The sequence below is a fragment of the Grammomys surdaster genome, unplaced genomic scaffold, assembly GCF_004785775.1.
Source record: "Grammomys surdaster isolate TR1022 unplaced genomic scaffold, NIH_TR_1.0 126158, whole genome shotgun sequence".
Taxonomy (NCBI): domain Eukaryota; kingdom Metazoa; phylum Chordata; class Mammalia; order Rodentia; family Muridae; genus Grammomys; species Grammomys surdaster.
Window position 1 is genome coordinate 8,865,043 of NW_021620966.1, and position 27,427 is coordinate 8,892,469.

The 27,427-nt window shown below is 38.9% G+C and overlaps 1 protein-coding gene across 1 annotated transcript in view; it reads right to left on the minus strand.

Moving 5' to 3' along the window:
- Slc30a7 (solute carrier family 30 member 7) overlaps nucleotides 1-27,427 on the minus strand; it is a 68,101-nt gene that overhangs the window by 30,481 nt on the left and 10,193 nt on the right. The window contains exons 3-8 of the mRNA XM_028757355.1: nucleotides 23,287-23,400; nucleotides 20,375-20,462; nucleotides 19,635-19,761; nucleotides 14,665-14,814; nucleotides 8,235-8,285; nucleotides 4,925-5,060 (exon numbers count right to left, since the gene is read on the minus strand). Coding sequence (XP_028613188.1) covers nucleotides 4,925-5,060; nucleotides 8,235-8,285; nucleotides 14,665-14,814; nucleotides 19,635-19,761; nucleotides 20,375-20,462; nucleotides 23,287-23,400 — 666 coding nt within the window. The remainder of the gene's footprint in view (nucleotides 1-4,924; nucleotides 5,061-8,234; nucleotides 8,286-14,664; nucleotides 14,815-19,634; nucleotides 19,762-20,374; nucleotides 20,463-23,286; nucleotides 23,401-27,427) is intronic.

Genomic DNA, 27,427 nt, shown 5'->3' on the forward strand with positions numbered 1-27,427 from the left:
AGAGATGAGCACCTTGCCTTTTCTGACCTGACACCTCTACTGCTTTCCCTCTTTACTCTTAGGTTAAGGTATCCATGCAGACCACCCATCCTTTGGTCTCTATACAATGCTCTTCTTCACCTCACTGATTTTAACTCAGACCTTAGATCTCGATTGTAAACATGTCACATCTATTTTTGTCTTATGTGTATGACTGCCATACCTGCATGTAAGCATCTGTGCGCGCGCGTGCGCGCACACACACACACACACACACACACACACACACACACACAAAATCACAGAGTATAATTTGTGCTGGTTAACAACTGCTAGGCAGGGGCTCATTCAGTTAATCCCTCTCTCTTATAATCCCCTACCTTGACTCGTCACAGTAGCACTCATCTGGCAAAACCGCCCATCTAGTAAACCCAATTCTTTGTATCATTCTATAACATTTACCAAGCAGCTAAATAAGACGAGAGGAAACATACACCCATACTAGTTGTTTTTATACTAAGTTCATGACCACAAACCTCAAAGTGGGTCTTGGGTGCTGCCCGGCAATCATGCTTTCCACTTTACAGTGAAAGGCTCTGAAGGGGGGCTGCCATGGCTCTGCCCCTTCCCGACTGTCTCTCTCTCTTTTTTTTTTTTTTTGGTTTTTCGAGACAGGGTTTCTCTGTGTAGCCCTGGCTGTCCTGGAGCTCACTCTGTAGACCAGGCTAGCCTCGAACTCTCGGACTTAGAAATCCGCCTGCCTCTGCCTCCCAAGTGCTGGGAATAAAGGAGTGTGCCACCACCGCCCGGCTCCCGACTGTTTCTTGATGCTCTCTGATCAAGTTTTCCTTCTCACCACCCTCCCCAGTGTCTGCTGTAAGTGACCAATCATCTGAGAGAGAGCATTTGATGTGTTGCTTAGTCCTTTCTGTTGCAAGCACTTTCTTTGGAAGGCCTCTATGTTCACGTCTCTCCCGTCTTGCTGCACTGCACTGTGCTTGTCCTAGTATCTCCTTGTATACCCACTTGCTTTAATGACTCCCCAGTGGGGAAAGGGATTTGCTATGTGATCAACTGCTCAGCTGAGTAGGTACCACAGCATTTGCTGAATGACTTTAAGATACACCGTAGTAACTCACTGTCTCAAAGAGGTAAGATTTTAATAGCCACATCATACACTTCAGTAACTAAATTGTATTATCATCAGGAAGCCTCCATTTCTCAATATGATAAGTATATGGAAACTAAAAATTTTTGGAAATTGAACGGTAGGACATAAAACTAGAAGGAATTATACTTATGATGACTGACTTGGGCTGCTCGAAGCACTGTACTCAAATGGGACTGCTGCTAAGCCAGTTTCAGAAGGAAAGAGCCACAGACTATGGGACACTTCCAAGGAGAAGGATGGAGTGGTGTGGTGGCACTGCTGCCAGCTGACCGCTAGACTGTGACTTTACACAGCTCTGTGTTAGCTGAGTGGTGACAGCAATCCTGGATCTACACACCCCCCTCCTACTGGGAGCCTGCACATGAGTGCATAACGTAGCATCTCAGACCAACACTGAGCAGAACACAGCTATTCATCTATAGCCTTCAAAAGGGAGGGAAAGCACCACTCCTGTTCCAGTCTTCCCAGTGACAACTCCATCCATCCCAGGAAAGAGCTATAGGCATTGCCATGGTTCCCGTTCACTCAGCCCTGACCCACACATCCATAGCCATGAGCAAAGCTCTTAAGTTCTACCCCATTTTCTGTTTTTTTGTTTTTATTTTTTTTCAGGTCTCTCCATTGCTTGATTGGACCTAGCTACTATAGCCTCTCCCTGGTCCGTTATGGAATCTTTCAGATGTTCTACTTGTTTATACTTGTGCCCCTTGTAACCTGGGTTAAATAGCTTCTTTCTTTTTATCTTTCTTCCTTTTTTAAAAATTTTTACTCAATTAACTTATGTATTAGAGTCAGGATCTCACTATATAGCTCTGTGTAGCTTAGAACTTGCTATGTAAACCAAGCTGACCTCAAACTCACAGAGATCTGCTTGCCTCTGCCTCCCAAGTGCTGTGATTAAAGGTGCCACCATGCCCAGTTAAAAACTATTTTTTAAAAAAATCAAATCAGGAGGCTGGAAAGATGGCTTTGTGGTCAAAAGCACTTGTTGCTCAGTTCCCAGCACCCACCTGGTGGCTCACACTATCTTAAAATTCCAGTTTCAGTCCATCTGACGAGCTCTTTAGACCTTAACAAGGCACCAGGCACACATGCAGGTAAAACATAGTGCACAAACATACGGGTAGGTAAAACACTCACGCACATAAAGTAAAATAAATTTTAAAAATACAAATTAGGGTAGGAGGATACAGATGGGTGGCGGGTGCCTGGCAAGCATGCCTAGGCTTTGGCTTGGTCCCCAGCACCACAAACAAAATATAGAGAGCAAGGGTCACTCTATGATTTCCCACTGCACTTGAAATTAAATCCGACCTCCAAGTCCTATAATTTTCCCTGGTGTCTTTCCTCAACTTCATCTCAAACCACTCTTCTCCTCCTCCCTGTGCTTTGGCCATGCTGGCCCCCTTTAGGACAGTTGGGATTTGTTTGTTTGTTTGTTTTCGTTTGAACTGGTCCTTATGCTACAAAGCTTTCCGTGACTAATAGGGAGTTAGGTCTGCACCCTTCCCTTATCATTCAGTCTCAGCTAACATCTCAGTGACCAGCATCAAATCCTACCTTAGCTCTGCACAATATAAATAATATTAGAGTGTCTAACTTAGTGATTTCATTGTATCCCATATGGTAAGATAAAAATCAAAATAGTAGGGACCTCAGGGCCAATAAAAGAAGCTACTTGTTGAAGATGGTATATAAAGATTGTTTTAAAAATATATCAGACATCATGGCAAGATAAGCTCATTGTGTGCATATGAATTCATCTATTATTTATTTTTTGTTTTTATAACAAATAAGAAGATAAAAAGAAAAAAAATCCAGGTTGGAAGTAGAAAATATAACTCTTTAGGGTGAAAAAGCCTAAGTTCTTCCAACTCAAATCTGACGTGTGCCAATTCCTTTGTCAGGAGAACCATACAGTCACTTTACAATAGCAGGACACCGATTTGCCCCACAGAGCTACAGAGACACAAAAGCGGGCGCTGGACAGAGGGCTAAACACTTTGGAAGGGGCTTTGGTAAAAGGTGGTACCGGGAAGAACGCCACACAGCTTAGAGGGCAAGTCAGGAAATGTTCCCTGAAGGGGTGCTACTAGGATGGGAAGGATGTAGAGTTGGGGTACACATGTCTATAGGGCTGAGAGAAAGGGTGCAGGAAGAGTTGAGAGAGGAGACATGGACGGGAATGCAGGGGCTCATAGCATATTTAGGAAACTGAAAAGAAATGACCCACTGTAGAAGACAGAGATTGGAGGTGGGCAGGGGAGAGGGAGGGAGGGGGAGGTAACGGAATTAACAATATCAGGAAGTCTCATTAAGGATTTTGAATTTTATTCTGAGAAAAAGAGTCAGAGAAGGATAACTACAGTATATCACATAATCCACATCAAAGAAATGTCACTGCCACATGACAAGTCTAGAAGAAGACAGAGAGGACAAAGAGGCTATCACACCAAACCACAACAGCAGGGCAGAATTCTGGTGACAACAAGCGGAGACAGAGCAAAGGGAATACTAGGATCATACTCTTAAAGAACCATTAGGAACACCTAAGACTATAATACACAACACAACAAAGTGCCATTCAATGGGGGCTATAGAGATGGCTCAATGGTTAAGAGCACTGACTGCTCTTCCTCAGGTCCTGAGTTCAATTCCCATCAACTACATGGTGGCTCACAACCATCTGTAATGGAATCCAATGCCCTCTTCTGGTGTGTCTGAAGACAGCAATGGTGTACTCAGATACATAAAATAAATAAATCTTAAAAAAAAGAAAAAAAACACCCACAGCAAGACAGGTAGTCACAGAAGTGAGCAAGTCTGTCAGGAGATGGTCACATCCAAGCTAGTTAAAGGGAGTGTGGTAAGACCTCCAAATGAGGAGATGGCATCGTGACCTTTAGAGAGGCTTCCAAACACCACCTGGTTCCTTGTGCAAATAGTTACAGAATAATCTGCATATTTAAAATACATGTCTATTTTTAGGGCAGAAACTGAAAAGCAACCACTTCTAACTTTAGCACTGCAACTCCATGGCAATCTATTCCATCTATCCTAGTCAACACTGAGTTAGAAAGTCTTACGATCTTACTTCTCATCAGCGTTCATCTCACTACAAAAGCTTCTACAGACAGCAGAGATACGGAGAATGATAATACTCTAAGACGCATTATGCAAATTTTAAAATAATCAAATGTAGCAAGATAAATGAACATAACTCTAGTTTTTAAAATAAAACTGAAGCCAACAATAAAGGGTGTTTTAGGACAAAGGATTGTAGATGATAATAATATTAACTACACAGCGCACTGCAGCAAGCACTCACTGCAGATGGACGTCCCGACACAGTCTTCATAAGGTACTAGCTCCAAAAGAAAAGAACAATGAAACAGCAGAGTTCAAGATGGGTCTGGCAGGGGCAACGCGGACACTAGCGATTGACACTGTCAGATCTAGATATAAGCTATAATATTCTAGTTAATGCAGTTTACGTTGCCAAGATCTTATTCTACAGATAGAGTGTATGGTTTGAGATCTGAATTATGATCAATGACTTAAATGTCAAAAATCAAAAAGAAATGTTAAAACTCCAGGCAAAGTATCAATGGGAAATGCACAAAAGTGTGAGATGTAAAGAGAACCTGGATAGGAATTGTTTTAAAGAGCAAAGGGAAACCCTCATGATAATCTGCACTGAAGGTCTCCAGCCATTAGTTCTGTTGTTGCCTCCCTCTCACTTAGTACCAGAGAGTAGCAGTCTGGACCACTTACCTTACAACTATAAGAATGGCTATAAGAATCGAACAGATAGGATCTGCTATCATCAACCCAAAATTTTGCATCATGATGGCAGAGGCAATTACACCAATACTCCCAAGTGTATCTGCGAGAATGTGTAAAAATACACCTAGAAAGCAAGCAAAGGAGAGGTTAGAACAGTAAAGTAGGAACTTTAGGACTATACTCCTATACCCAAATTTTCATACATATCAAAGAAAAAAATCAGTGAGGAGGAGTACTGACTACTTAGTAACTGTGTAGGAGAGTATTTATGAACTGACATAACTGTTTTCATACTGACATGTTTAAACATCTAACTGGTAGATTATTCTTGAACTTAATAAAACAATAAAAGTGAAGGAGTAGAGAAAATTAACTTTAAATGACGTTTATGAACATTCACCTTTACTTTCTAAAAAGGTTAAAAATTTGTTCTGGTAAGAAAAGGGAATCAGGTTTTTTTTTAACAAAAATAAATTAAAAAACAGCTAAGAGAGCATTTTAATTGTGAATACATGTACACATAGAGCCCTCTGCTGGTGATTAAAAATATTGCTTTAGGATGAAAATTTTATATGGACCCTAACTCTGCTTAACCTGACATTAATTATCCAAAACATTCCACTACCTAAATTCGTTACTTTGCTCAAATTCACCAAGCAAAAAGGCAGTTACCTGACTACAATGAGAAAAATACATGTTGAACCTTTGAATTTCAGTACTCAGTAGGACACTGGTTCATTGCTTAAGAACTCAAACACTGTTAAGATTAATAAGTGACATTTGCCTCGAAAACCATAAGAATCTCAAGAAATAAATTATATATGCAATTCTTTTTGAAACTACCTAAGACAGTAACTCACTCAACATGTACATCTTTAATGAATAAAATTTATCACACAACAAAACAGGCTATAAATATCAATAAAAACAAAAACAAAGAAAAACCATAGACATTGGTCTTCAGCACGACAACTGCTCTACATGGAACTGGTTAAGACAGCAGACATGCGAGCAGCTTAGAAATTCATGTCACATTCCCTGAACAATAAAAGGTAAATGTGTGCCAACTAAAACTGAAGGAAACTTTGTAGCAGCTTAAAGTTTGAACACTACTGTCACTTTAAATCTTAACGTTTGCTGGGAAAAGACAGTTCAGCTGCCACTGTGTAATTCACAGCAGGCTGCAGCATCAACACTCAGGCCTTTCACCTTCTATTCCTTTTCAATCTGTGCAGACCACTCGGCAGAATGTTTTACATTTGCATGTGGATGTGTGTGTAAATGTATGTGCAGACGGCAGCACATGTGCAGAGGACGTGGGACAACTTGTGGGCCTTGGTTCACTCCTTCCACTGTGTGGAGCCTAAAGACTGAACTCAGGCTGTCGGGCTTGGCTATATACCCTTGTCCAGGTACCTCAGGAGCCTGGAGTTGTTCTATAACAATGTTATTGTTTGGGAAGATAAAAATGATATGTATATTTCTACTGGTAAATGCTTCCAAATAACCAGCTTCTCTACGGTACTTTAAATACCAAAGAATAAAATACATATGTATCAAAACCACTTTAGTTTCAAAAACTAAAAGATGAAAAAGATGGATTTAGATCAATACAATTGAAAATCCCTACATTACAAACTCTTAAATGTAATAACACAGTTTTAAGCTTTTATATTCTCCAATCAGTGTTTGGTAGGAACAGAAATAAAAATATTTCTGAAAAATGAAAAAGGGGAGAGGGGAATAATTTGTTCTTCATTTTCCTGACGCTGGAAAGTCCCTGCCTACATGTAATCCTAGCCAGAAAGTGGGTTTTATTAGCATACAGAATTACTATTTTTTTTTCAGAATTACTATTTTATAGTAACTATTCATGAAGAAATTCACTAAAGAAATATATAAAGTATGTTTAACTCACATACCAATGAAACCCTACAACATGTGTAATACACCAATGGTGTAACACATGTAAAATCTGGCACACTAACTGAAGATGTGCAGACAATTGAAAACTGCCCCTGCTCAAGGGGCTCATGTGTGAGTGTTGGTAGAGCTCTTGGGTAGGACAGCTTTTATATCAGACAGTAACATTTGCCCTCAGCTTCCTCCAGGCCTTCCTGAGACTAACAAACTCGTATATTTCAGAAATATGAAATTGTTTTCATAATAGTTTGCACAAAAGATAATAAAAGGCTACATCAAGCTTTTATTCCTGCCATTTATGATGATTTTTCATAACTAAATATAAATTACTATCAAAGTCAATGATAGCACTTGATACGGCTGCATCAAAAATGTACAAAGACTCTTTTTAAAAGCAATGCCATATATTTTGCAAATGGAAAACTGGTGACAGAAGGCAGCCTAAGCCTTCAGTATAATAATCTTTTCAGTAATGAAGAAGCACAAAAAGCAAGAACTCAACCTAGAAGTAATAGAGAAAAACACATGCAGGAGAGGCTGGATCTGAAGCCACTGAGAAAACCAGACCAAAGTCGGTTTAAAAAAGCCAGCAGCAGGGAGATGAGAACCTATAAGCCTTGACAATACAGTCCAGGGGAAACTCAGAAAGAATGGTTTACAACCTAAAGGAAAGTACCAGAGTTCATACAGACCGGTTTTCTCTAACTGATGTCCCTTGTGTAACACTAAGCGTCTGTTTAGGTATCAATAATTGGTGCTTTCACTGGATTTCACTCTTAGCTCTAAATTTTCCTACAATTTAAGAACATTCTGAATGTTATTCTTGGAAAAACTAGGGAAGCAAACACACCACCTGGAGTCACTGGAGCCAGGCCTAGGACTTACCTTTAGAAGAGTTTTTCAATTTCTTATATTTTTAAAATTAGATCTGAGAAAACAGCCAAGTGACGAAATACCGCTAATATACTGAACCTGCGCATGTGTGTGTGAGTGAGTGCATGTGTGTGAGTCCGCATGTGTGTGAGAGTGCATGTGTGTGTGAGTGCACATGTGTGTGTGAGTGAGTGCATGTGTGTGTATGTGTGAGTGCGCATGTGTGTGTGAGTGCATGTGTGAGTGAGTGCATGTGTGTGTGAGTGCATGTTGAGTGAGTGTATGTGTGTGTGTGAGTGCACATGTGTGTGTGAGTGAGTGCATTTGTGAGTGAGTGAGTGCATGTGTGTGTGAGTGAGTGCATGTGTGTGTGTGCATTTACTAGGAATGGTAACACAATATTATTACCATGTACTAATTTTTCTTAAAGGAGAACTCCAGGCAACCGAGAACCATGAAGTCAGCTTCATGAAATCAAGAACCCCACAACTTCTTGTCATACCTTGTAAAATCTGTCTGCTGGGTCCTGCCGTTGTTTTGAAGGATGGACCATCTGTAGAGAATTAGTTAAGTTATTTTAAAACATCTTTTCAATTCCTGATCCAAATGTTTGCAATTCAGAGTCATTTTTGCCCAACTGTCTGATGGAAGTATGAGCATACAGTCATATTAGATTTACAAAATTATTTTTTAAATTTAATCAAGTAATTAAATATAGGTGAATTTAGTGAGGGCAATTTGGAAATGTAACAAGGGTATAGAATATTCTATAAATTATTGTACTAGAAATAAAAATCACATGAAATTCAAAAATATTATGAAAATCTACCAATATTGTGCTAATGTAATACCTTCTCATACTTTCACAATTGGAAACCTCACAGAGAATGAAATTACTACTTGGAGTTTGACAAGGTCCATGAATGAAAGCTGGGACTGATAGCAGGTATCTGTGGAAGAGTAGCTTTCAGAGACTACCTGCCTGTGCCACTTTCTACAAAGACAGCCACTTTACTAAAATCCTGCCTTTTATTGTGTGAACTACCCGAAGCATTTTCCATTGTCCACAAGGGCGAAAGCAAAGTTATTGCCAGGGATGTGCCCTGGAATCTCAAAGAACAGAAAGGCTGTGTGTATCAAAGGCCTGCTAGTGAGCTGCAAAGGATTTTAGCTGAGCTGTCAATAAGCAAACACTAACTATGACAGTACACTTGTTCACTGATAACTTACTTTGTGGGAAAGACGGAGAGGAAAGTGGATGACATATTGACATAATCTCATGTCCTGCCAAGCAACATACAAAAAAAATAAATTTTAGATCAGTCGCATGTTCAGCAGGTTAATGTGTGTGTGTGTGTGGAGGGGAGTCCATTCTCTTAATAAAATTCCTTTTGGAGAATGCAAATAAAATTTTCTTTATGATGAAAAGAAAAAGTACTATAATCTCTATACTTAACTGTGTCAGAGACTATTAACTAGTTTTGCAATGAAACAAAAACCTAAGTGGCAAAAGGTGGGCAGCATTTGTTTAAAAGAATCAGCGGAGACCAGACAAGCTCTGTGAGTGAGGACTCACTAGCTGAAGGCTGACACACGCCTGAGCACTGCAGCAGTGGACCACACTGGCAGAGTGTAGGACACAGCACAGTGCTGTCGAGGTCTGGCTCCATGACACCCTCCTAAAAGATGCAGCCACCACAGAAAGCCTGCTGACTGTCCAAAGTAGAGCCAGTATAGAATTCTAGCTCCTGAGCAAATCACTAAGCTTCTGCATGTATGAAGTATACAGAAAAGTCATTTTTAACATCAGTATTTTGAAAGGGATAACTGACAAAAACTAACTCCAATTAAAGTTAACTATAAACGTCCTCTTGGTATAGGATATCTGTGGCAGAAGCTGGCTTGCTAACTGTTCTCTAAACTTGTTTCTTCTGCCTTCTGAGTCTACAACTTAACTTTTCCCTTTAGGCTGTGCTGTGGGGAGTTGTAGATAAAGATGTACAGATCTAAATCTCTTCCAGGTGCACGAGAATGTCTACGTGGGAACTGAAGAGGAGCCTCTAGGCTCCTGCCTTCTGCACGACTGGCTTAAGAGTTAAAAACAACACAGCCCCTCTTAGTGTTGCATTCCAGGAACTACAAAGCTCAGTGAGATGCAGAAGGGTCGTGGGCAAAATAAAGCCAAGGGACATTTTCTTACATCTCCCATTGTATAATCTAATGGTTGAACCTCAGCTGCTTTACAGTCTCTCATTTGTTTGTGTGTCTGCATACACGTGCGTGCACGCACTCACATACATGGAAGTGAGAAGACAGCCTAAGGGATTGTTCTCTTTTTTCACCATGTGGGATCTGAAGATCAAACATCAGACTGCAAGCATCCCTTAAATACTGAGCCATCTCACTGGTCCAAAATCCTAGCTTTTTAATTTATTATTTACTATGATTTGTTTGTGCCTCAGTGAATGAGGACAGGAGTTCTATCTGCTTCAACAGACTATGTGAAAATTATAAAAGCTAACACATATAAACTTCTTAGCAGATTGTTTGGTACATACTGAGCACTCAGGATAATAATTGCAATGCCATAAATATTAATTGAACTCCCACAAAATGAACATGAGCAACTTTTAAAGTTTTTCTCAATCTTCCAAAATGTATATTTTTATTAAAGCCTAAACACAAAATGACTTTTCTAGTAAATTAGGTTAAAAAAAATCTCTTTAATCTTATTAACCTTAGCACTTGGGAGGCTGAGAGAGAACTGCCATGACTTGGAAGGCAGCCTGGGCTATGTAGTGAGTTCTGGGCAACCTGCACTCCAGAGTGAGACCCTGTCTATAAAAACAAAACAGAAAAAAAGAAATAAACAAAACAAAAAACCTTTAAATTAGAAATATATTTCAAGTAAAATACTGCCTTTTGACAGGTCATCATTAACAAAATTTGAGACAAAACTACTTTAATTGACTTTTTCCTTAATGACTGTAATAATTCTGGTTAAAAGTAAACTCTGAATGTGAAGTATTAAGTTCATAGAGAAGAATAGACTTATATTTATAGCACGCTTATTCACTGATTTATACATCATCTTTGTATGTGATATGTCTACACATTATATACGTGTGTGTGAGGCCTGAGGTGGGCATCCTGACTTCTTCCATCCTCCCTTCTTGAGGCAAGGTTTCTCACTGACCTTGAAGCCTATCTACCCAGCTAGAGTCCAGTGCTTCTCAACCTGTGTGTCAGGACCACTTTAGAGGTGGCAGAGCAGATATCTTGCATATCAGACATTTAATTCATGACAATAGCAAAACTAGTTATGAAGTAACAATGAAATAATTTTATGATTGGGTCACCACAATATGAAGAACTGTATTAAAGGGTCCCAGCATTAGGAAGGAAAGTCATAAACCATTGAGCTAGACTGTCTGCTAACAAGCTTTAGGGATTCATCCGTGTCTACTCACCCAGGGGTGGAGTTCCAGGAGAACACCACCACCTCCTGCCTCCCAGCTCCTGATGTGGGCACTGAGGACCAAACTCGGGTCTGTGTGCCTGCAGTAGGCCCTTAACAGACTAACCTGTCTCTCCAGCCCAATGTTCATAGCTTATTGCTAAGATGCAGGATATGCAACCAGTTAGGACTGTATATAAGTACACTCCATTAACAAGAAATTCTAGAAATGAGGTGAAATGGAGAAAATAAGGGAAATCTGATGATGTGCGCTTTATAATTTTCTATGGGTCTGAGAGGTGAGCATCAAATCATTAAGGCAGTGAATCCACTGAGTGTATTTGCTTCAGTTCCTGCACCAGGTTCCTGCCTTGACTTCCCTTGCTGATGGACTGTCACCTATAAGGTAAAGGAAACCCTTTCCTTCCCAGATTGCTTTTGGCCATGGTCTTTATCACAGCTGCAGAAAACAAGCTAAGATATACTTGGGGCTTAATCCTGTCCAGGGAGGATTGCAGAAGTATTTGGAACTCTGGTCTATAAGGCCTGCTCAGTGCTCATCTTAAGTTGTTACAGGAGCTTAGAAGATAAGACTGACCTGGGCAGTGCAGATGCTGGAGGTCTGGCTTGTGAAATTTTAGTGGAAACTACAAACTATTGGGCTCATTCATGTGATATTTTCAATTAAAAATCTGTGGAGCTGAAATTATTGTTTTACCAGGACAACTGATGCTGGTTATCTAGGGCTGAAGAATCAGCTTTGAGAAAGAAAAGACCATCATCAGAGATGAAATCTTCTGGGAAGTGTTTGGTCAGGAACAGGATTCAGATCCTGTGGCCTGGAGCAGGCCAAGGCTGTATCGAAAGCTGGCAGGCAACCCTGGTTATGTGTAAGTCTCTCACACAGTACTGATTTGAGTGACATAAAAGCTACAGGACTGAATGGACAATGATGACAGCTTTAGGTTGGCCCTGTCGAGGGCAAGAGGGACCACTGATGAAGGCATATCCTTAGTTTTGTGGAGACCTAAGGATTTAACAGGAGTATGGGATGAAGCCAAGGCTTGGCATCATGTGGCAGAGCTATAGTCTCTGAAGAGAGACCATTTGGCCATTGGAGAAGGTACAACATCAGTTCCAGTAGAGACCTCAACAGATTGGAGATGTCAGGACCATGGGACACCTGACAATGACAGTAAGGTAAGAAGAGGAGCCGGCTGAGCCTACGAGACAAGCTGTGTGCTACGGATGAGAAGCTGGAGAAGTGGCTACCTGACCCCGGAAGATCCTAAGCCTCAGACAGCAGGCATTAGCTACGAGACTTGGAATTAAAGTGTAGGCTTGGGTTTCCTTCTAAAGTTGTTTCTGGTCAGTTGTTTTTATTACAACAGAAAGCAAACTAGGACAATGTTCAATAGAATCATGCAGAAGTTCTATCCTAAAATATTATTTATAAGAAGACATTTGGAAACCCGTCAGTAAGGAGGCAGAGACAAAATTGTATCAGCCTGGAGTTATGTCATGAGTTCCAGGCCAGCCAGGGCCACATACTGAGATCCTATCTCAAAAAGCCAAATCAAGTTAGTAAATTGTTTAATTAATTAAAGTATTATGTGCCAGAAATCATATTCTTTGCAATAAGATTTCAGAAATTATTTTATAAATTTGTGAGAGATAAGAAATTTTTCAAAATTATTTTAGTATAATGTATGTGAGCCAAAATGTTGAAAAATCAAGGTCTTTAGATCTACCAGTGTAACTCTTTCAAAACATCGCATATTAGATTAAAAGAGGTCATAGAAACTGACTGATAGGATTACTGCACCAAACTAGAAAGCCTCTCTGCACAGCCAGGGAAAAACCAACAAAAAGAAACAGCAATCCTAGGAATGTGGAACATTCCTAAAAAACTATATGTCTGAGTGTTAATACCTAAAATATATGAAGAACTCAAACAATGCAAAGGAAAAATTCTGTCAGACTGAAAGTGCTCTGTGGGTATACAAAAAAAAAAAAAAATTAACTCCAGTACTAAGCAGGGAAATCAAATCAAAATTCAAGGATATTTTTAGGAAGACTCATAGCTAGTATATATTTTTTAAAAAAGTACTGGCAAGCATATAGAGAAAAGGGAATCCGTGTACACTATTAGTAGGAATGCAAACGGGCGCAACCACTACGAGAGTAGTCTGTGTTTCTTCAGCAATGAACACAGAGCTACAGCACAAGCACCAGCATCAGTTCGAGGCACACAACCAGCAGAGCTGAAACCCAGATCCCAGCATCCAGGTGCACTTCCACTCACTGCAGCACATCCCACACTCAAGACATGGAAGCAACCTAAATGTCCCCGATGGATCAACGGGGCCCTGCTTCCTTATAAAAGGGAAAGCTGCAATTTAGGACAACAAGGATAAATTTGGAAGACTTGTGAAATGAGTAAACAGAATGACAAAGACCAGATACCACTCATATGAGGACACTGACAGAGTCAAGGACATAGACATAGATAGGAGGCTGGCACTTTCCAGGTGCTGGAGGTTGGAGAGGTAGTTGTCACAGGACACAGGTTCAGTTATACTACTTATGCACAAGGCCGAGAGAGCTGAACGACACTGGAGCACTTACAGCTAACAGGACTGGACACTTGAGGTTGCCAGGAGGGTAGGTTTATGCTGGGCTCACATCTAAATGAATGAACAGGTGATAAAGAGGTGGGAGGAAACATCTGTCGGGTAAACTAACCCAAGACCAGGCATAACCAATTAATGTGGAGAACATTTTCTTTACCAATCATGTTTCAATACGCAATTTAGAAACTTTGAAGATTGCAAAATTGGTCCTTAGAATATTCAATCTTCAAGGCTCTTCTCATTGTTTTCATATCCAAAGCTTTAATGTTCTGTCAAAATACCAAGTACTGGTAAACATCTAAGTGCATAATTTATTCAAGGTGTGGTCAGATTGTATTACCTAAGCAGTTGTATTAATCTGTACTAGGAAAGTGTGAATAAATCATCTGAAATAAAATACGTTGATAAATACTTTATAACTTAGTATCTACTACAATTACAGAAAGATTTCTGAAGAAATCTTTAGGTATTAGGCCATCAGTATAAACAGTTACAACAAAAATTGAAAAATTTCTAGAATTTTCATAATGTATATTATAAAAGGCCTTGTCTGACTTAAAATAATTATAATTTTCATTTGCTAAGCTTCAATTGTTTCTCTTTCATACAATCAAAATCCTAGCACTTTCTTATTATACTCACTGAAGAAAGAAAAGAAAAAAGGTCATCCATTGTCTTACTTTCATGTTATAGTACAAAAAAGAAGCTAACCCTGGAAACCAGCTTGACAGACTCACTAGAAGCTAAATACGAGTCCTCTCAGCAGAACACTCTAGCTAGTAAAGTTATTTCACACCTTGTTTGGGAGACTAGCCCTCCGCAGATGCTCCAGCGGCACTTACCGTGGGAATGCAAGTGCCCATGTCCATGAGCATGGTCATGGTCATGGCTGTGTGCAGCTCCATGTTTGGCTTCGTGACTATGGCAATGATCTTCGTGGCCATGGCTGTGATCTAGAGCACCATTAAAGAGGGAATGACTGTGTCCATGGCCTAGAAGAAAAGAATATTTGAACAGAAGACACGTAAAAATACATAACTGATTACAATAATACTAGTTAGAAGAATCCTGTCTCCAGACTCACTGCAGCAAACACTTGTTTCTAAATAAGCACTGCCATTGCACTCAAACTGAGTTCCTACCATGGAGCACGGGAATAAACTCTGAAGGCCAGAAAAGGCAAATCCAGCAGGATCTACAGGAGACCTGCTCCTGATGGCCTTCCAGTAGGCTGCAAAGAGCTCAGCCAAAGTGAAAAAGTCACAAAGATATAGAAAAAACAAGCAATAAAGCAACCATGTCAGAGCTCTGGCAATCAGTCAGAGCCAAAGAATGCAGGAAGGTCATCATCTAAGGCAGCTACTAGGCTTTGTTAAAGGAACACAGTCTTCCTCCCCAGCCCAGGAGCCAAACAACCCAAAACCACCAAGCTGTAGATAACAGAGAGATCAGGTTGCTTTCAGTGCGCTGCTAAAGCACCAAGTTCTGGTTAGTCCGAATTTTGTTCAGCAGTGCGATTCACGGGCACACACTCCAGTCTCCCAGACTGAGAGCTCAACTGAGCTCCAGGCACCAAGACAGCAGTGGGAAACCCCAGCAGTGAATAAGCTGCTGCCACTGAGAGTTCTAGGAACCTCAGGAAAACCTCAGAGAGACAGATTCCATGGGGAACTCTGAAAAGCAGCAACACACTCCTAAGAACCTAAAAGGGTGTGCACAGGTTGTATACACGCCTAAGAAACACCTGAAAAACAAGAAACTGCCATCCATTTTTAATTGACCCTGAGCAAGCAGGAAATCAAAGTTAAGACTGCCTCATAAACTAGGAGGCAGACTTGGAGGATATACTTTCTCACAAAGATCCCTTTACCAAAAGAGGGAGATTTACAAGCAAGTTACTTAAGGAACTTGACAAAACTCTGAGTGACTACTATGTGTGCCCACTAGGAAGACAGAATAAAAACAAAAGAAAAACTTTAAAGTAAAAACTATGAGACAACTCAATAGCCACATGCTACTGCTACAAGAAGCATGTAATCTGCCGAGTGGTCCAGGAACGACTGAAAGAAATAACACAAGAACAAAATACCAGAACCAACTAACTTGAAAGGGGTGAGACAATCTGATTCCAGAGTTCTTAAAATAAGTGTCCATCTCTCACCCAGGAACTAGTCAGCTGACTGAAGATACTTCTGAAAAGTCTCAGAGACAGACTTAGTAGGCAGATTTTGACCAGCTATTATAAATACATTCAATGAGCAAAAAGAAACTGGGTCTAAAGACTCACTATAGTAAGTCACTAACAGTAACATCATAGAAATTATAAAACCAGATGTAGTAGCTCATGCCTACAATTAAGTATTCAGGGGGCTGAGGCAATCAAAAGTCAAGCATAGGCTATAAAGCAAGGCCTTGTCTCAAAAGAACAAAAATATATATGGAAGGGGTACAGAGAGAAGGGGAAAAATTAAATACCAAAGACTCTGGAATTAAAGGAAAATAAGGTACCCATTTCTAGGACTCAGTAAGAGTTCTGAGCTGTAGAACCTGAGGCCAATGTACAGACAGGTAAATAGAGACCACACTCTCAAAAGTAGGAGAAGGGAATGAAGAAAATGATTTACAGTCTCCAGAAAACAAGAGAAAGAGACAAGAGAAACAGGAGCCAATGGCTAAAAATTACAACAGTTTAATGACTATTATAGTCAAGAAATCTATCAAACTCCAAATAGAATGTGAAATTATATCAAACATCACAGTTGATGAAAGTCAGGCATGAGACAATCTTGAAGGTCAACTTTTTTTGCTTCATAGCTAATGTCCATCTGTAGTTCAGATACGAATAGAAATCTCAGATTCACAGAAAAGCCCTCAGGGAGACCAGACCAAGGTGGGTCCTCTCCTTGTTCCTGTCCCAGTTAACACCACTGTATTGCACCGAGAGCAGGACCCAGATGGATCTTCCAGACATCAGCAAAAGCCCAAGAACTGAGAATTTCACCATGCATCCTAGGTTGGCTCAGAAATAACACTCCTTCTGCCTCAGCCTCCTAATTCCTAGAATTATAATAGGTAGGACTCCTACTGTTTAGACATGATGTCAAGCGACTCAGGGTCTTAGCTGAATTCCTACATCACACATGAGCATGTGCAGACATGTGCAGAAGAAGGAGGAAGAGAGAGAGAAAGAGGAAGAAGAGGAAGAGGAGGAAGAAGAGGAAGAGGAGGAGGAAGAAGAGGAAGAGGAGGAGGAAGAGGAGGAGGAGGAGGAGGAGGAAGAAGAGGAAGAGGAAGAGGCGGCAAGCAAACAAGTGGAACAGCCAAGTTGATATACAAATAGAATGTTGGATGTTCTTCTACATGCCAAATAACACCTTTGTCAACATACGTGTCATAACATGTATACACACATACATATTAAATAAATAATTTTAAAATGAAATGAAAAGAAATCAAATGAAAGAAAGAAATCCTAGAGGCTAAAAGGCAAGGTAATTAGATAATTATTGAAATGGTAGTGGTAGGGTGCAGAAATCAAAAATTCTATAATCTACAGAACTCCCTTTAAAATAAAGGAGAAGGTGAAGCAATCCAGATAAACAAAACCTGCTCACTGAAAATAGTAAAGGACTCTGGAGGTAAATCAAAGGACACCAAGAGTAGTTTAACGCACACTAAGAAATAGAAACCAGGAAGATGAATACAAAGGCACAGAAAAGATAGTGACACAAGCCAGTTAGTGTGAAACTACACTGATGAGTTACAAACAGGCATTTCAATAATCATAAAAAAGAGGAAGAAAACAAAACTACAGTGGGTGAATTGTTGTATATTACTGAGTTAACTTACTAAGCATCTGAACTAGATGCCATTATCTCCAGGACATTCAAAGTTTTCTTAAGAAAATGACTGGAAGCAATATCTCAAAGTCACTCATTAGGAAAAATAACATATAAACAAATAGAAGAACAAACTAGGTTGCAAGAAACCATCGAATCAAAATGAAAGTACTAAAATAGAGGATTGGGTATCCATGGCCCTGGAAAAGGAAATCCCTGAAACAAGGGGAAAAATATACATACACCAAAAGAAAAAGAAAAAGAAAAAAAGAAAAGAAAAAAAAAGCAAGACAAAAATCAGACTATATTGTACTTTCATTTCTGTTGCTGTGACAAAAATACCCTGAAGACAGTGGAAAGTGAGTGCTGATGGACAGAAGAGGTTGCTTCAGCTTGCACTGCTAAGTTTCTGTCAAGAGGGGACTTCAAACAGCTATTCATATCACATTTCCAGGTGAGCTCACTTGCTTGCTGCTAAGCTCAGTTTCAGGACCCATTCTAGGGAATGGGGTCATCAGGTTAGGGTTAGTTACCTACACTGAGACAATCCCCCTCAGGCATGCCCCCACCTAATGTACACAGCTCTTTACTGAGACTGCCTTCCCAGGAGAATACAGATTGTGTCTGTGACAATTAATGTTAACCATCACAGACTAATCTCTACAGGGATTGATTCATATAAACACTTAAATACAAGCATCAACTCGGGAAAGATATTTACAGCACATAAAACAAAGGAAAGCAGCAATACTAAGTAATACTGCAACTTATAAATGGAGTGGGAAAAAAACAATAGAGAAACAGTTATTGTCTAGGAACACACTGACAGATCATTCAACCTCACTACTAACCAGAGACATGAAACGCAAAAGCCACCTGTTTCAAATGTGAGCAAAACCACTTTAATCTGTAATATCAAAGGTTGATGTGGGTTGGGGAGAAAATTAATACTTAGATTTATTTCTGGAAGTGAGTTGAATGACAGTCATTTTGGAGGGAAACTTGAAAACTAAAAACATGTATCCACTAAAACTATATGTATGTTTTATGAATTCTACTTATACATTAACACATTGAATTAAAAGAACTAAGTGTAGAGATGGAAATGGTGTAAATCTGAACTGTGCAATGAGGTAGCTTCATACGCTGTCTGATGTTAAAGGGTTTTGTTTTTTTTTTAGCTTTTATTTTGCTTTGTGATTGAGACAGTTTCTCTATTTGCACCCTAGATAGATTGGAATTCACTATGCAGAACAGGTAAGCCATTAATCCTCCTGCCTCTGTCTCCCAAGTACTGGAATTGTAGACATCCTGACTTCATACCATGGAGTTTTCTGTGCCCATTGACAATGTGAGTTCATTACAATAAAATGATTTCATAAATTAATAAAAGAAAAATGCAAGGTATTAGACCAACATATATCAATGGAAGGATCTTGGAAACACATTATATATAGTAAATTAAAAATACACACACTTTAATTTAATGACTAGCTTTGTGGTTTTCTGATGCCTGTCTTTTAATATGAACTAAATATTACATAAGGCAGAAGTCTAGAGAGATCCATACGAACATGATAGCAAGCACAAAAGCTCTGGAAGGCACTGGGATGGAGGACCATGGAGAAGTACAAGAGACGGCTCAAGAAGACATTTCTGAGATCTAGAAATCATACTTTTGTAACTTAAATTAAAATTATTAATTTTCTAGAGTATTTAATGATAGCAACATGCAAGATAGATGATAGATAGATAGATAGATAGATAGATAGATAGATAGAAAGAAGAAATGGTAACTGGCAAGGATATCTATCCCCAAGTCTAAAAACCTGAACTCTCCCAAGTTGTCCTCTGACATGCCTCTGTAGCGCATGTGGTCACGGTCACACACACAGACACAGACACACACACGCACATGCACACGCACACTAAATGTTAAAAAATGAAGAAACAAATAGTTCTAACCATCATACCAGAGCCATGAGAATGTCCGTGACCTCCATGATTGAAAACAAATATTCCTACTAGGTTTACCACAAATCCAAGAATTGAAACAAGCAGCAGTCTCTCATGGTGTACATCTGGAGGAGCCAATGCTCTCTAGAAAACACACAATACAAGGGTCAACATTGACACAGTTCTAGATTGAGCAACTGCTGGCAATATGATGCAGTGTTAAAATTTTAGCTATTTTCAGAAGTAAAGGTATTTAAAACTACCTGCCAGAGTGAGTCAGCCAAACCTACTCTTCACATAGTGCAGAAAAAGTAACAATTACTGTTTCCAAACAAAGGTAAATAGGTGTGAGGATGTTTGGTTCCAAACCTGTTCCTCTCACTCTCTTTAAGTTCACTAATCTTCACATGTTCCTGCCATGCTTACAACATATACCAGGTATTAAAAGTTCACTAGCAAAATTCTCAGGTTCTAGATTTTTTTAAGAAACAACTCCTAAAGGCTCTCATTACCCAGACAGCACCTCTCCTTCTCACAGGCAACACTTCATTCACAGTGTCTACAGCTCTACTGTTCCCTTGCTTCCCATCTCAAGATATTTCATATAATGTAAAATTTTCAACTATTTCACAAGTCCTTCTGTAAACACAAGACAAACCTCAGTACATGATAGTTGGAAAGATCTGTATGACTGTTACATCTTTAAAACATTTCCATTGAAAAGTCATTTCCTGACTCTAATGATTATCTACTATACCTCAACTCCTTCTGAGAAAATAAAGAAAGCAGTGAAGATCAAAAACAGCCCATTGACAAAGCCAGCCAGGACTTCCGCTCTAACATACCTAAAGAAGAACAAGGTAAACAGTGAATTGTGCTTCTTAAAATCCAAATGAATATATACATTTTAGAGCTTATACATATTATGTAATTTTAAGTGCCAACAAAGTCTTTTTATTTATAGAATAATTTATATAATAATGTTAACCAAATGAGAAATTTAATTTACTATGAATGATATTTAATAGAAAATGTCACAAAACATAGACTTCCAGAAAGCAAAAGGCCTCCTGATAGTAAGTGGGCATAGAAAGGTCTGTCACAGAAATGTAAATCTCAAGTCACCACCAAAGTAAATCTCTTTGTCTCAAGGGGAAAGGTCCAAACAAAGTAAGAGAAAATGTCTAGGAAATCTGTTTTAAATAAACTTATTTCTCCTTTTCTGAGAATTCATGCTTTGCTCATACTTTATAGCTATGAAGTCTTCAGGAAGCGGAGCTCTGATCTCAAGTGAGGCTAAAACATCCCTGCATCATGGCAGAGATGACTTGAGATTTATGTTTGTTATCTTTTCCTAAGACTAACATATTCAGCCTAAACTTGCATTTATCTATCTTTAGAATTAACTTTATCCTCACATCACTCCATGAAACCATTTTTAAATGCCCGTCCTTTCTCTCTGGGACCAAATGTTTTCTGCCTCCTACTTAGGTGAAGCACTGGGGAAAGATCTCACTGTTCTATATCGCTTGTTACAGCCATGGAAACAACTTTAACTTTATACTTTTACATAGCTAAGTGACAGTCAAAGTGTGTTCACACCAGCTAGTCCTTCATCAACACTACAAAGCATCAAAACTCCTCTTTCGGGTACTGTGTGGTGGCATTCACTTGCAAACCCTGCAGAGGCTGGGCCAGGAGGATTGTAAGGTCTAAGCCAAGTTAGACTATGTAAAGAGCCTATCTATCTTTACACCCCCTCAACCCTCCATTTTTTAAGACAGGGTTTCTCAGAGTAGCCCTGGCTGCCCTGGGACTCACTCTGTATATCAGGCTGACCTCTGCCTCCTGAGTGCTGAGATCAAAGGTGTACACCACCACCACCACCTGGCTTTGCTAGTTTTCTATATCAACTTCTAAATGTAATGTTCTACTGTAAAAACATTTTCCAAGTAAGGAGAGCATTTTCATTCTGACAGAAGACTGATGTATGTAGAGACCCTCTCAGGCTACCCTGGAACTCACTAAGGAGCTGCACCTGGGTTTGCAATGACCTCCAAGTTCTGGAAGTACAGCCCCATATGTACCAACCATTCCAGGTAGAACAAACTTGTCATGGGTCCTCTATCTAGTTATGTTTGAGTTCATACTATCAAGTTAATGTAACGTAATATGAATTTTACATTCCATTTTAAACAAATACAAGTAAATTAGATTCATGTATTATTCAGCAAAGTATGTACTTTTCTGGAGAAAAGATTACTAAATTCAAATAATATACAGCCAGTTTTCTATAATTTATACTAAAAGAGATTAATCTAATAAATCAGTAGGGTTATTGTTCAAACCAAAGAGCATTTTTATTCTCTCCCTCTAGTCCCATAGCTAATGCTTGACAGAAAGCATCTTATCCTTGGCTCACTAAATGTCAAGATCAAAGGTAAGCTAATTTCTAGGTTGGTAGGTATGTTTCATGTATTCTCAAAAAGTGCTGGATTAGCTTTAGTTTACTACTGCACCTGGGAGTAGGTTTAAAATGAAGAAGAAAGACTAGACAAATGATCATAGACGATTATGTTTCCCTGAACGGAGTAAGTCTTAGAGTTAAAGCGTGTAATTTGTGAAAGTAGATTGCCTAGGCAAGCATGTCTCTTGTGTGAATTCTTCAGCCAAGGCAAAATGAGGGCGCAAGGACACCCCAGACTGAAGAGGGGTGGGGCAGACAGGCTAAGGGGGTGGAAGAGGAGAGAGAGAGTGAGAGTCAGGAGAGATGAGCATGAGGGTATGGTGCATAAGCAAAGGTAACGGACAGACAGACAGACAGACAGACAGGAGGTGAAGAGCAGATGTGAGGAAGCCCCAAGGGAAGAGATGAAGCAGGGAGGAGCAGGGAAGGGATTAACATTATGACAAAGGTGGGAACGGATATTAATTCTCATCTCTGATAACAGAACTGTACTAAGAAATGGTCTGTGAACTCAAAACAGGAAAATCAGGAAGTTTAAATCAATAATAAAAAACCCATTGCTTCCCCAGTCAGTAGGGCAGGAAGCCAATTCTGCTCTAATCTGGATCATCAAAGGTCCTTGTATAGTAAGTGGCTGAGTATACAAATCAGAGATAAAATCAGCATATATAAGAGCAAAGCTAAAAAGACAAATAAACCATGTTATGAAATAATTTTAAGTAAATAACAGCAAATTATTCCTTTAGTAAAAGAAAAAAAAAAGATAGGTTTCATATGATTTTTCTTTATCAGGAAAAAAAAGGTTTATAAGGAAATCCTTATACAGCAACAATATACCCCCTTAAAATTCTTTTCGTAAAACTAAGGGTTTATTTGCCAAGCGAAAAAATAAGTTACATTATGGGGTCTGATCAGGTATTTTAAAAAACTATTTCTTTTATTTTGGGGATTATAGTATACTTCTTCTTCATCGCCCCCTTACCTTTTCTTCCTCCATATACTTTTAAAACAGGCAAATCTAATCCAGGAAGTTAGAAGGTAACCCTGAGGGAGGTGCACAGGAAGGACTATAAAAAGCCTGAGGCAGGTTTCAAGAGCTCAGATCACACAAATAAACTCAACTTGTAAAATCTCACAGCTTTTAGAGTTGTATATTTTTCTATGTATCTTAGTAGTTCAAGAAAAGTATTTTAAAGACTTACCCATAAGAGAAAGCGTCATTGTCTCTCCACTTGGAAATAACAGAAGCTGCCAAGCCGGCCAATATGGCAGTACTATCAAAAAACATGTGGAAAGAGTCGGAGATCAAGCCTAGGCTGAAAAAGAACAAATATAATGGTGCATTATAATACAAAGCAAACAGTAAACCTTTCTCCCTTAAAACTAAGGTTCATCCAGAATTATCTTTTAAGGCAGTATTGAAATACGACACACAGAAAGATCCTGTGTTACTAAAAGCTCAGCACTGCTGTGAACAGTAAAAAACAGCCATGTGCTGCATGCAGCAGCACAGGAATTGCTTACTGTCCAGTCACAAAGGTCAACGCTGCCTCAGTGGGGGAGGCCCTCATCCCAGGACAAGGAAGTCTGCTATCATTATTATTTTTAAAGATTTGTTTTACTTTCGGTGTATGACTACCTGTACGTATGTACATGTACCCCATGTGTGCCTGATGCTCATGTAGGTCAGAAGTGAGTGTTAGATCCCCAGATACAGAGATAGAGACAGTTGTGAGCTGCCATATGGATGCTGGTAACTGTACCTGGGTCTTTGCAAGAGTAGCCAGTGCTGTTAACACCAAGTCGTCTCTTCAGCCCCACATCTGTTAGAACTGTCCACTCTCAGCTCTCACCCTGTGATGCCCGCTCTGTGCTACAATACAACTAGAAAAACCTTTCACCAGCTGTCAGAACCACAAGCTTAACAAACTTCTATCTTTTTCCTTAAGATTTATTTACTTATTATGTACACACCTGCATGTATGCCTGCACACCTGAAGAAAGTACCAGATCTTATTATAGATGGTTATGAACCACCATGTGGTTGCTGGGAATTGAACTCAGGACCTCTGGAAGAGCAAACAGTGCTCTTAACCTCTGAGCCATCTCTCCAGCACCAACACTCTATTCTTTATTAGAAAGAAAGAAAGAAAGAAAGAGAGAGAGAGAGAGAGAGAGAGAGAGAGAGAGAGAAAGAGAGAGAGAGAAAGAGAGAGAGAAAGGAAGAAAGAAAGAAAGAAAGGAAGGAAGGAAGGAAGGAAGGAAGGAAGGAAGGAAGGAAGGGAGAAAAAACGAACTCTGACACTCAATGAACCTGAACTGCCTGAGTCTAAAGCTCCAGTAGAACTCACACCATGTCTTTGGAAAAACATGTGATATGGCAATAGAAATCTACCAAGACCACAGAGAGACCTGGCTGTGGTACAGGCACAAACTTGTGGAAAGCTGAGAACAGATCAAATAACATGATCAATTATATGATTAGAGGCTGGAGAGATATGATCAAGTATCTAATACTCTAATACTCTAAATTTTATACCAAGAACAGGTCTGTAGGAGCCACAAGAAAACTAAACTGTCACTTACTAAAATTCATCATCAAAAACAAATCCCCATACTCAAACCACAGTTACTTAAAACTACAGTTAATGGTCAGGAAGGTAAACAGGTGGGCCATTTCTGTACATGGTAACTATAAACTTCAGGCTTTATTTTAAATATAATACTCAATATGTAATAACTATTTGTGACCTAAAATAAGCATTATGTGAAATACTTAAAAGGATAAGAGAGGAGAAGATGGGGAGTACTATCAAAACCTCAGTCAAGAACTAAGGCAAACAACAGGATCAGAACAAGAAATGGCCCAGATGTTAGAACTGTCAGAAAGAATAGAGACTGGAGAGACTGCTCAGCAGTTAAAAAACATCAGACTAAGGTCTTAGCACCCACAGGGGCTCACAACTACCTGTAATTCCAGCTCCAGGGGATCCACCATTCTCTTCTGGACTGTGTGCACCAGGTATGCATTGGTGCACAGACAAAGCACAAATACAAATACAAAAATAATGACTATGTTAAAGAATATGGTGTCGAGCTATAAAACATTCATGAACAAAGGGAAATTTCCATAGTCAGAAACTTTACATGAAGGAATGAGATGAAGTAGCTGAGAATTACCCAAAATTCCTGAAAGGAAGTGAATCATAATCCAGGATAGTTAGTGAAGACCATGGGAGAGGAGTATCACTAAGTTGATAGAAAGGGAAAAATGATAAGTCATAGATTATTCTTACTGGAAATGATCCAAGTCAGAACATAATATGGCAACATGTTCAAAGACAGAAGAAAGAAGTTTGGCTTACTTCTATCTTTAAGGACAACTGAGATATTTTGGTTTTAAATGGGAAAAATTATCAAAACCAAATGTTTATTCATTGACAAGATCAAGGAAATTGGCAACCTTTAAGTCAACTGATCCATGAAAAAGAGGCAAGCCCCAGGAGTGGGTAAGCCTGTAATCCCAAATCACAGAAGTTGAGGGAGCAGTTGAGGCTGGGCTACACAGTGAGTCTTTATCAAAAACCAATGACAACAGAAACATTCTAACCACTAAAAATCAACAATATGAAGAGATATTGTTGACTTTACAGAACTGAAAGGAATAATAAGGAAAGACTATGAACTATATGTCAACAAACTATCTAAAATCAAGTTCTGAGAGGCGACAAATGTCATAAATCTATCTGAAAGTTAATCTGAACCCTAAGGTAAGAAAAGCCTAACTTAGTTATTGTAAAGCTGACAGAAACAACTACCAACAAAATGCCCCATGATGGCCTCCTTAAGTCACAAGCATTTTAAAAACATAACTAATCTTTCACAAACACCTGGAATAAACAGAAGAGAATACTTCCCTAGGATAAGACCAGTGTTAGTTTAAGACCAAAACCAGATGAGAAAGAAACTGTACCAGTACCTCTTATGAATATGAATGCAAAAACCCTCAACAAGACACTAGGAGGCAGATCCAATAATGCAACTCAAGAGTAAACATATCCTGACCAACTGTGACTAAATTCAAGAACTCATGGATGCTTTAATACATGAAAATCAATCAATGTATCATATGAATAAAGGACAAAAACTTCAGACAAAAGACATTGCATAAAATGTAACATGCCTGGTGATTGAAATATACAACAAATTTAAAATACAAAGAATTCGTTTAACTTTCTGTATGACAGCTACAAAAATACAAAGCTGATATCATCATTAAATGGTAAAATTCATTTACTAATTAATTAATAGTGAAAAGCTGTTTTCCCCAAAGATCAGAAACATGACAACAATGTCCCTTTTCATTTTTTATCTATTATTTTACTGGAGAATCTAAACAGAGCAATAGGTAGAAAATAAAATCAAATTCCTCAGAGTAGAAAAAAGAAATAAATTACATATACTTATAGATGCAATATAAAATATTAAATATTAAAGAATATACAGAAAGCCTTGCCTGAATTAATGTAATTTTACAGGATAAACATAATCAATATCAAAATAATTTTCAATCCTACATGGTAACAAAGAACAAAAATTAAATTAAAAATTTTCCATTTACAACAGCACTCAAAAGAAAAATTAACATTTTTAAGGATAAATTTAACAAATGCTAAAACTTATACTCTGAAAACTATAAAATATTGATGAAATTAAAGATTACCTAAATAAATGGGAAAACTTTCGTGTTTATATATGCAAAAGGCTCATTTTTAGTATTTGTGACTGAATTAATGCTTCAGACACACTAAATATATGCTCTCCCACTGAGCTGCACCCTACACCTACAAAACAGTACTCTTTAACCTTCATTTTAGAACTAAGCAAAGCTTCTTGAAGGTGTGAGGCACTTTTGTTCAGGAACAGTGCTAATCTCCACCATTTCAATCTCTGTACATGTGACGCATCAGCGAGAACTCAGAGAACAATACTTCCCCAAATGAGCTACATTTTCAATTTATTACCTAGTGAGAGAGTGTCAAGCCAATCTTAACATTCACATTAAGAAGAATAGGGGCTGGAGAGGTGGCTCAGCAGTTAGAACTATCTGTTGTTCTCCCAGAGGCATCGGGTTCAGTTCCCAGCACCCATGTGGTGGCTCATAAACAGCCATAACTCCAGTTCTAGGGGATTTGACACCTTCTTTTGACTCCACCAGGCAAGCACAAGGTACACATAAATACACATATACTGGCAAAACATTCATACGCATAAAAAAATGAACCTAAATTTTTTCATTAATTTATTTATTCATTTTACATCATGATCACAGTCCCTTCCCTC